This window comes from Tetrao urogallus (genome assembly GCF_951394365.1).
Source record: "Tetrao urogallus genome assembly, chromosome: 11".
In the NCBI taxonomy this organism is placed as follows: Eukaryota; Metazoa; Chordata; class Aves; order Galliformes; family Phasianidae; genus Tetrao; species Tetrao urogallus.
This window is the reverse complement of record NC_136824.1, coordinates 17,323,615-17,334,224: the sequence shown is the minus strand read 5'-3', so window position 1 is coordinate 17,334,224 and position 10,610 is coordinate 17,323,615. Positions and strand designations below refer to the sequence as shown.

The window sequence follows — 10,610 nt, the reverse complement described above, 5'->3', positions numbered from 1 at the left end:
GATAATGACTGACAAAAAGCAAAACCAGAACAGCAGTGATATCTATGTTTGCTAGGAATAACTTTCTAGACAAATTTTGCTGTGTTGTCCTTAAACATTAGATCTTGCAGAAGTCTTAGAAAATATGCTTTTTTTTTTTTTTTTTTTTGTAGAATACATGTTTTAATGTTCTTTCACATCAAAATTTAAGATTTCTTGCTTTCAGGGTTTTTCTTGTTTTTATTTTTGACAGGTAAGATGCAGAGCAGTAGATTTTCTTTCGTTTTCTTTCTATTCACTTCTTGTTTGGGGACTGAGAGGATTGTTTTTTAAATGCAGAGATTGACGTAATGGTTGCTTTTCAGGAAGTCCTGATGATGCTCGATAACTATGTGAGGGACTTCAAAGCACTGATTGACTGGATACAGCTGCAAGAGAAGCTAGAGAAGGCTGATGCTCAAAGCAGGTAATCAGCTGCTGGGTTTTTTCCTTTCATTTATATCCCCATGCTGACTGTTGATAAAATTTTGTCTGTGGCGGACATTGAACTAATTGGGAAAATTGTAATGTCTGTTGTGGGGAACCAGGGGGGAAACTTTTCTTTTGGACAGACTTGGGGTGAGGACCTAGTGGGAGTTCTTTCCTCCCTCATAGTGTTACTAGGGAGTAGTTGTACTGAAAACGGAAAAGAATTTGGAAGTGAAGTATTTGAGAAGTAAAACTGTTTTAAGTAGGCATTGTAGTTTGCAAGAGTGAATGGTTTTTTGATCTGATTCTGGGTAATATGGTTTGGATTTGGTGTAGAAACAATTGCAAAGGTGTCTGATTACATTCAGCAATACTCCATAATGCTGCATAGCATTTACAGATGCAGATAGAGGACTATTGTGGACTTGTCATTTTTAACCTCTTCTTTCCTCAATTTGCAGGCCTACTTCACTAGCCTGGGAAGTAAAGAAAATGTCTCCAGGGCGCCACGTGATCCCAAGTCCCTCATCAGACAGAATCAGTGTGACATCAAATGCTCGGAGAAGTTTGAATTTTGGGTATGAGAACAGATAAGTCTATTAAAGCTAACATAAGGATTCATTTGAAACAGATAAAATTCCGTAATAATGTGACTTTGCTGCTTATTAAATTGTATATACACATTTGCATATGCTTTTCTTGCATAAATGCTCTATAAAAGGAAAACCTGTCAAGTAGTTAATTTTTGCCTATTTCATTGTGTATTTAATTATTGGTTGATCAAAAGACCTGAACTTAAAATACAATTACATTAATATTTCGTGTTTTCTGTTTAATACTCTTTTCCTGCTACAAAACTAAGGTCAAAATGTGTGCATTTTAAAATTGTGTGCTGTGCAGGTGTCCATCTGTTGAAGTAAATATCAATCAAAAAGACTGAATGTAGTGAGATGATGAACAGCAAAATTGATATAGGTTTAAATATAAAATGTTATATGGTAGAGTAATGCATCTTTCACTTTAAGTGACTGTGTGAAACAAAATTAGAGAGGTTGTCTGCTTAAATACATGATGATTGGAGGAAAACATGCACAAGCAATCAAATGAAGAAACTGAGTATGGAGGAAATAAAAGTTCTTCCTTTTTATTTTAAAAATCCTGAAGTTAATATCGTAAGGATTCAATTATATCTGTGGTTATTAAACACAAAAATGTGTTTAATAAGTTTGTCACTGTAAATTGCTGTAATGTGGGAGTAAGGTGAAGGAGATGTCACTCAGTGCTTGCACAGTCCTGATATTCTATTTGCTGAGCTGCATGGAGCTATGTGAGATAGGGTGCAGGAACTGGGGGAACCTGTGATCTCATCTTGGTGTGCTTGTGGAAATAAGTCTGGTCTGACACTTCTGCTGTTCCTTTGTATACGCTCTTTGTATACCTTGCTTTGTAAATATCTGCTATGGCTTGTAGCTAAGTTCATATCCTAGTGCATTCTGAGGGCTTTGGTCAGTCTGTCTTTGTGGTTTCTCACGCCCTATCACTTCCCCTTAGAACTGATGAGGGCTGTGAACACTAGTCAGGTATTTATGATATTTTTTGGTGGTTGCCTTGATAAACCTCTTGTTGTCCCACTGGGCTTAAGATATTGAATAGTCCAGTTATATAGGGCTCTTCTGTGTGTTTGAAACTTGTGAGATCTCTATTTCTTTGTCCCTACTTTGCTTTAAGCTAGTGGAGCAGCTGGATTTCTTGGACCAGTTTACTCAGTGTTACAAGCTTGGAGAGAAATCACTTGTGTGATGGCAGATATAATGATTCATGCTACTGAAGATAATTGGACATTTCTTGAATGGAGTGAATGTTACCATTTTCAAATATATTAAAAAAAAAAAAAACCAAAAAAAAAACAACTGGTTGCATTCATATAAGTAAAACCTGGTGGTTTGTACTGAAAATGGTCACTTTTTACAGCAGGCAAACTAAAATATTTGGTAAAGCACTGCAGTCCCAGAAGTGCCACATTGAGGCAGGCAATGCATCTTTCCACAAGTTGGGAAGATGGCCTTTTGAATTTCTTTCTGTGGAACAGGTAGTGGAAAACGGATGTATTAGTTTGTTTACTCAACTGTCCAGCAAAACAGAGCATGTTATGGATTTGTGTGGTCTAGGTTTACAGCTCAACTTGCACTTTAATGGACTTCCTGTACATACAGTTTGACTCCTCGTATGCGTGGTGTTTGCAGCCGGATCTCTGCATTTCATTGGTGCAGTTGGGCAGGAGCCAGGAAGATGCAAGAGAAGGGCTGTTCTATTTGGCTGCAAATACTCACCATGTGTTTATTGTTATCATTTAAAAAAAACTTGCTATTAGAGAGTGTTTCTTGTGGGAACTGTTTATGCATTGCTACAATGTTGAATCTTTCTTTCACCATTAGGCATTTTTTAAATTTCAACCTGAGAATTTAGCTTCCTGTTCGTTTGGTTTCACTGACTTCTATGTATAAGGGATCTCACATGAAGATTTCTCTCCAGCTGTAGCACTGCTTGGTGTGTCCTGTCCTCTCTGTGGCTGGACATATGCAAAAGGCTGTTAGGGTAGTACCTGACAACTCAACTTGCTGTTGCTGTGTTGCCATGTGCTTTTTAGCGAGTTGAATGTCAGTTTCCTAATGAGCCGTTCTGTTCTTTGATTAGATGCTAATAAGAGCTATGATTTTCATTTAGGAACCCATCAGTGGCAATTTCTGCAACGCGCCTGGCTCCTTCTGGTGTAAGCTGGGCTGATAAGGTAAAAGCCAACCATGGAAAAGCGGCCGGTCCTGAGTCAGCAACTACACAAACCTGTCTGCCAGCCCCAGTACAGAAGTCATCCCGAAAAAATGGCAAGTCTTTTTAAATGGCTTAAGTTATTTTTGCAAAATGCACTGTATAGTTGGTTCAAAGAGTCATCTGTCTTCAAATGAAAATGTCTCGTTTTGCCTTGTATGATGTTAAAATCTAAGTCATAGATAGAGGGCAAAGACTACTACAGCTTTATCACTATAATGGGTAAATTTTAGACAGAGTTGTGTTTTCAAGTGCAGGTAATGTTCCATTGTATTCCCAGTAGCTATAAATTGATCAGTGAAAATTTCATTGCAAATCACCCCAAGAAAGATCTTTTGGTTGCAAGCTGGTAATCAAACTGAGAGCAAGGTGAGGGTAAGCTTAACACAATTTCTTTCTAGGAAAAATCTGTATGGTTTCTGTGTGTCATCGTTTATGTCCAGAATTACAGTAGGAAAAAAGGGCTGTGACTTTCAGGCCGAGTAAATTGAATTTTGAAAAAGGGTTTCAAATAATCTCCTAAGAGCAATATGTGCCTAGGATTCTCTAAAATAGCTGAAGTGCTGATATTACCAGAACTGTACTGAAGTTGAAAACGGTGCTCTTTACTTTGATACAAAGGTTACAACATGTAGTAATGAGTTTTTCTCTGAAGATGCTTTGTGGAGAATGCTTGAGGCTGGGGTCTGTTGTTCTGGAAGAGATGTGCTTAGATGGAAACATGAAAATCTTTGCCTCTTGGCGTATAAAGTTAGGCTTTTTTGCACACACTGGCATTCACAGGATTTAGAGATTCTAGTTGTTGGGTTTTTGAAATGTGAACTTAGTTGACACTGCAAAAACAGCAGGCTAGGATCAGTGTTCTAGTAAAATTTGGAAGTATTGTTTGAAAGTCACTGCAACAGATCGTATTAATTTAGTGTAGTTGTACTTTTATGCCAGTGGTAATAGAAATCCTTTATGGTGGTTCAGAAACATGATGTATCAGATCTAAAATACCGTGTCCAAGTCATGCAGTTCAATATAACTGAATTCAGTAGCATGCAGATCTTTATGCTTATAAAGAAAGAATCAAAACCATACTCCTCCAGTAGTTGTTTGCATGAGGATTGATGGATGCTGTTTGTGTAATGGAACTCCTCAGTTGCACTGAGCTGGTTTGAACACAGTAGCAGTTGGCTGAGTTATCAGCACTGTAAGTGAAAGAGTAATTCCATCTTCAATTTTTGTGAGCAGTTAAAACTACTCATAAAGAAAGTTTCTTCTGTTGATTCTCTCACACATTACCACGGCGGACTTCAAGCTGTTTTATCTTTATTAGGAATTCTTGGTGTGGGCAACTTCAGTAACTGCATAGAAAATAAAACTGATCTGCACTTCCATCTCGGTAACGTCTTTCTGGGATGCTAGAAAGAAAACGAAAGGCCTTATTCTTATGTTAGCTTTACTGTCTTTAAGGTCTGAAGAATTGGTGTGTTCTTGGCCATTACCTTCAGCTGATGAGCTCCAAAAAGAGCAATTCCAGTTGAGTCATGTAGAACTGGCCTAAGTGTTTTCAGTAACTTTTAGTATCAGACGTACTGCAAGATTCAGACTTCAAACATTTCATGTTTAGAATTAAGTCATTCCTTGCAGAGACTTTGTTTATTCTCTTTAACATCCAGCATAGGAGAACTTCAGCAACTCCTCTCATGACTGAATTCCGATTTTTAAATGGAAAAAAAAATGGAATAGTTTCCTTGCAGCACATTATCTCATATAGAGTAGTGTATCACTTCTGTAAAATCAAATTGATTTTGCTGATTGGAGTACAAGAGGATTTGTGAAGTTTATGCAAAGGGAATTACAAAGGCTCTTCACATGCATTATTGAAGCAGATGTGAGGCTTGTGTATCATCTGCTCTGCCTGTCTGCTGGCTAATGCACTCTGCACAACTGTTAGATGCACTCAGGTTTGGGGGAGGATTCTTCCTACCATGCTATAATGTTATCTTGCCTGCTCTAAAGCCCAGCTGGGGTTGCAGTGGCAAGATCTCCTGAAAACACTTTTTCTCCAGTGGTTTCAGACAGCATCAAGCCTCACCATGTTCTTGTGCAGTGGTATGATGCTGTTTCAAGCTGTATAATGTTATAATTATAAAATAAACAAGAGAGTTAGGCAAAGCAGTTATAATAACAAAAAGAGAATAGATAGAAAGCTTACCCACATCCTGGGCTCGCTGCAAAACTCCAGAGGAGGGATCTCCAGGAGAGATCCTTGGCAGTCAGCTCTTAAATGGCTCTAGGAGAGGTGCAGCCAGGCTCCTCCCCTTCCTGCAGCACAGGTGAATTGCCTTCACTGTGCTCCCCTGGCTGACTCAGTGCTCGCCTCAGGTGATCAATCAGAGGTTCAGGCTGTGATTCAGCAGTTCCGTAAACAAGCATTGATGGAATTTCCAAATTTAACTGGAGTGAGAAAATGCTTGTTTTTTTCCATGTATTTCTGTAAATTATTTTTTCTGGATGCACAATTAAATGATGTTAAATTCTTACCTGATTTCCCTCTTTAAGCTCACTGCTACCCTCATTATTTTCTTAATTAAAAAAGAATAATTTCAGTCTTGAGTGTTTTCTTCAATCCAGAACCTAATCTAGCCTTATTTCAGAGCAGCTTCCTTCTGAGATCAGGTGATGGCAAGAGAAAAGCTTGGTTTGGTCACAGCAACGTGCAGAGGCAATAGCCTAGCATGGAAATAATTCCCAGGTGTCATTTGTAAGAGGTGAGATGGATAATACAGGTGTAATTGTTTTTTCTATTTTAATTGCTCTTGTACATAGTTGCAAAGCAATACTCTTTGTAATGTAGCTTAGACTTCTGATCAGTAGGCTGTGCAGTGCTCTGATGTAACAGTCCTGATCTGGGCTCAGGGGAGCGCTCTAACTTCTGCACGTGGAGAGCAAATTGCACAGATGTCATCACAGACAGACAGCAAGGGAGCTTGTTCCTGACTGGGTGCTCAAATTCTTAGGCACAATTTCTATTGAAAACTTACATCCCCCTCTCTCCTAACTCCATCCACCCCCCACCCCGGAGTTTTAATATGAGTGAGTAGGGTCAGAAAGGCTCTGGTAGTACATTGCTTGCCAGTAAGTTTTTAAGAAGGGATATGCATCTCCTGAGGTAGAACTCCTGAGGGCTTTGCACTTTATTGGCTAGGTGTATTTTATGGATGGTGCCAATAAGGCTGCTTGGCCAGTTCTTCCAGATGGAGCAAGCTGGAAAGAACAAGGCCCTGGTGGCTGAGGGCCTCAAGGTAACAGATGGCTTGTCGTATCCATGTAACACGAGAGCAAGCGGGGACAGAGAGGTTCTAGTGAAACTGGAGAGTGATCAAGGTAGTCAGATGAATTATTCATTAACAAAACTCATCAAGTAATCAAACCCAGTGTGTGATACTTAGCATGTGCAGGAGGCTGCTGGGCTATATGAAAAGTTCCAGGTTTATGTGAAGAATGGAAGAATAATGCCCTAATGACTATTGCCCTTGCTTCAGATTAGGAGCTGTGTGATCTAATGTCAATAAATGAATTAGCTTTTCAGTTTGTTGCTTAAAAACAGTCCTGGAAGTGGCTGAGTGCAAAACTGCTGGGAGAATGGAAATGAAAGAGTAACTTTCACAGCTGGTTGTCAGATGGCATAGAACTGAAACTGATACTGAATGTTCTTGTGCTCTGAATGCATGTTTGCATTAAAAAGTGCTTTGTATTTAGAGAATTCACCAAATAATAGTATTTACAATGGAAAAGATGTATCTATGCACTGCTGAATATTTAGCTGAAAAGTCCTGAGTAAAAGATCTGGCAGCAAAGAAGTGCAAACTAAGAATTGTGCATGTATGGCTTCTAATAAAAGATTCATTCATGTGGTAATGATGAGTATGATGTTGCATGTAATGATGTGAGCTGGAAGGGACCTTAAAGCCCACCCAGCCCCAACCCTCCCAAGGGTGGTTGGCCCCCAGCTCAGGCTACCCAGAGCCCATCCACGGCCTTGGGCACCTCCAGGGATGGGGCACCCACAGCTTTGGGCAGCAGTGCCAGCACCTCACTGCCCTCTGAATAAAAATTTCCCATTGCCATGCTTTTAGTAATTTGTACTTTACTGTTTGAGGGTACTAAGAAGTACATTACAAAGCAGGGAATCAACTGGGTAAGGCAGGCATGAATTTACTTTTTGGTAGAATGAACTTCAGTAGATTTTAGGGAAAGATACTAAAAGATATCGGTGCAATTATTATTTAGATATTTAGAATATTCTTATCCATATTAGGAAAATTATCAGTAGATACTGGAATTTTCTGGGGATATCTCCTGAACTTGTTTAATGTAGAGAAGATGCCACATCTATTAACTTAAGACATCTTTTAGAACAAGTGGAAGTGAAATCTTGCAACAATCTCATGTTGGAAAGGACCTGCTGAAGGTACTCCAATCCAGAAACCTGCTGCAGTAAAACAGCAGGGGTTGGGTGGATTTCAGCAGTCTTCTGAACAGTCTCTTTGGTTGTTTTGCTTGCTGTGCAGGGCGAGTTCTTATGCCAGTATCTATCATAAGCAAAATCTTTGTGGTCATACCAAGTGTAGAGGTCAGTGAAGGAGATGCAGATGTCACTAATGAGGTCTGAGCAGTCCCTGCAGTCCCATGTAATACAGGGCTGTGCTTCGTGCACTCTGTGCCTGGAGCTTTCTATGGTAAATCTGCTTGTGGTTCCTGTATATAGCAGGGGGTTGAAACTAGATGATCATTGTGGTCCTTTTTGACCCAGGCCATTCTATTATTGTTGCATATTTAAAACCCTGTTTGCCCGTTCCAGCTGTTCCACATGGAAGTACGCTGAAGTGCACCTAAGAAGAATGAAAGAAAGACTTGTCTGGTTACCATTGGCAATCTGAAGAGATTGCTGCAGTCACGGGGCTCTGAGCTACCTGGTCTGGTGGGGGGTGTCCCTTCCTGTGGTGGGGGTTGGGGCTGGATGACTTTGGAGGTCCCTTCCAACCTAAACTATTCTATGATTCATGCACATTTTTGGATTTTTTGATTATGAAAATGAACGCTAAGGCTGGTCTTTTTTATGTATTGGAAATTGCATTAGAATAAAAAGACGTGCTGTGAAAGCAAGAAAAGTATTTTGGTCTCTGATCTCCCCATAGGTGTGTTGGCCTGCATGAAGTTGATAGTGGCAGTCTGTGAAGCTGGCACTTATTCTCTGGTACTTACATAGACATCTAAAAGAGCGTGGTAATCTTAGAGAGCATCACACTTGTATTTCATATTTAAGTTAGTGTTTTCAGTAGAAATGCAGCAAGGCATTCTTTAGGTTAGTAATGTGAAATCCATCATAATACATCAATCGTTCTGTTTTCCAGCCACCCTCAGGTGTTTCAAGTTACAGTTTTTGACAACTAAATAGACTCATTCATATTTATGTTTATGTTAAATTTTAATGTTAGGGCTCTGATTGTTATGCTTGAGCTGCAGGACCATCTTAGTTTCTAAAAGCTGTAGAAATACCCTAAGAATTTTATTTTATTTTATTATTTTTTTTTTTTAGTGTAAAGTTCTATAATGGCATAGCATTTTCTTTTCCTCAGTAGAAAACCATTTACTGTTGGGTATTTGGATTCCATGTCATGCTTTGCATAGGAGATAGAGCTTCATGCTCTAAAAATGAGAGCTCTTTACACAGCATTTCTCTTTATGATTTATTTTGCCATACTGTTTCATCAAGTGCTAAATTTTAAGGTACATTATGAATGTATGCTCTTGATGAAAGGAGGAGAGTATTGGGGGGGTTACTGAAAAAAAATAGTATTTCTTGAAACTGAGCCTGAATTAAATGCTTTAAATGAGGCTCCATTTTGTGGTATAGCTCATTTAAGCTTTTCTTCTGCATATAGATACTTGTCAGCTTGCCTTTTGCACTCTTGGGTTGTATCATCAAGTCTCAAAAGAATCAGTTATTTAAAGATGTATGGGAAATGGAATGGTTGTATTAATTGGAGGCCATGAGAATGTTGTCTATAAAGATATCTACCTTGATTTGCTAGAAACCCTAGAATCACATGGAAGACCTGCTAATTCAGGCAGACAAATGAAATTTTGAAGGTTTTCCAAGTATGTGTCAAAAGTAGATATCAGAAATGTTGGTCAGCATGTTGTACCTTATAGCTATTTAACCATCAAAGTAAATGGGAGAAAGCTGCACTCTTAAGTGCTCCTTCAAATTGGAATCCAACTGTAGCAATATTTGGCTGTTTCTAGGAATTTAAGAAAACGAATTTTCTCAAAGCTGACACCAGTTACTGTTTTTGTTTGTTTTTTATATATCAGAATGAAAAAGAGAGGGGGAAAAAGTAAACGCTTCTGAAAGAATTGTAGACCACATTTTGGATGGTTCCTTAGACCTCGTTTCTGGACCTCACTTAGACCTGTAGTTACAGCTGTGCTTGCTGAGGTCTGTGCTTTTCCAGAGGCCTCTAATGCTGCTGTTGCTGCATGTGCCATCTGGTGAAATAGAAGCAGATATGAAATGTCTAGGTACATAGTGCCATTTTTTGCCTGGTTACGTGTATGGGTAATTCAGCTTGGTGACAGAATTGGTCCCTTCCATGAAGAGAGCTGTTTAGTGTTTATGAAACCGGCAGCTCTCCTTGAAGCTATAAGCTTTGCCAAATAATATTCCATTGAGGTTTTGGTTTTAATTTTTTAAGGGAACGTTTTTGCTGTGCAACTTGTGCAATGCTGTAATAAAATAGTTACGATACCTCTGTTATTGTCCTTTTCTTGGAATGAGATGTTCTTTTTTCTCAATGTAGATCGGAAGGATGCAGAGGGCTGGGAAACGGTTCAGCGTGGGAGGCCTGTTCGATCTCGATCCACTGCGTTGGCAACAAAAGCTCCTGTAGCTGCAGAATCACTCAAGTCTAGAGGTGACAGTGACAAGGAAAACGTCGTTTCACCACCATCAGAGAATAAGCCTGAGAATTCACTCACGAGTGATGGTGCACCCAAAAGCACAGAGCTTGTACAGAAAGACCCTGTGCGTCAGTCTGAACATCCTCTTATCGAGAGGACTCAGGTCGGTAAAATTTAGGGCCATTTTTCTAGCCTTAAGAAGTCTTGCAGTTTTTCTTTGGAGAAGCTTGAGGAAGCTTGTATTCACTGAACACATTGTGGGAGAGTTTAAATTTATATTTGTGGAAGTGCATTAAGGTGTTGGCAAGGTAAAAATCATGATATGGACCATATATATCATGATATGAGCTGTAATATGAACCATATTATTCACAGGCTTTCAT

The 10,610-nt window shown here is 39.2% G+C and overlaps 1 protein-coding gene across 2 annotated transcripts in view; it reads left to right on the top strand.

Moving 5' to 3' along the window:
* The first annotated feature begins 344 nt into the window (after window positions 1–344).
* Window positions 345–10,610, top strand: part of SCAPER (S-phase cyclin A associated protein in the ER) — a 120,218-nt gene continuing 109,952 nt past the window's right edge. For both annotated transcript variants that reach the window (XM_079540744.1, XM_079540743.1), the window contains exons 1-4: window positions 345–445; window positions 909–1,025; window positions 3,172–3,329; window positions 10,128–10,390. In XM_079540744.1, the coding sequence (XP_079396870.1) occupies window positions 354–445; window positions 909–1,025; window positions 3,172–3,329; window positions 10,128–10,390 (630 nt within the window). In that variant the 5' untranslated portion in view covers window positions 345–353. The remainder of the gene's footprint in view (window positions 446–908; window positions 1,026–3,171; window positions 3,330–10,127; window positions 10,391–10,610) is intronic.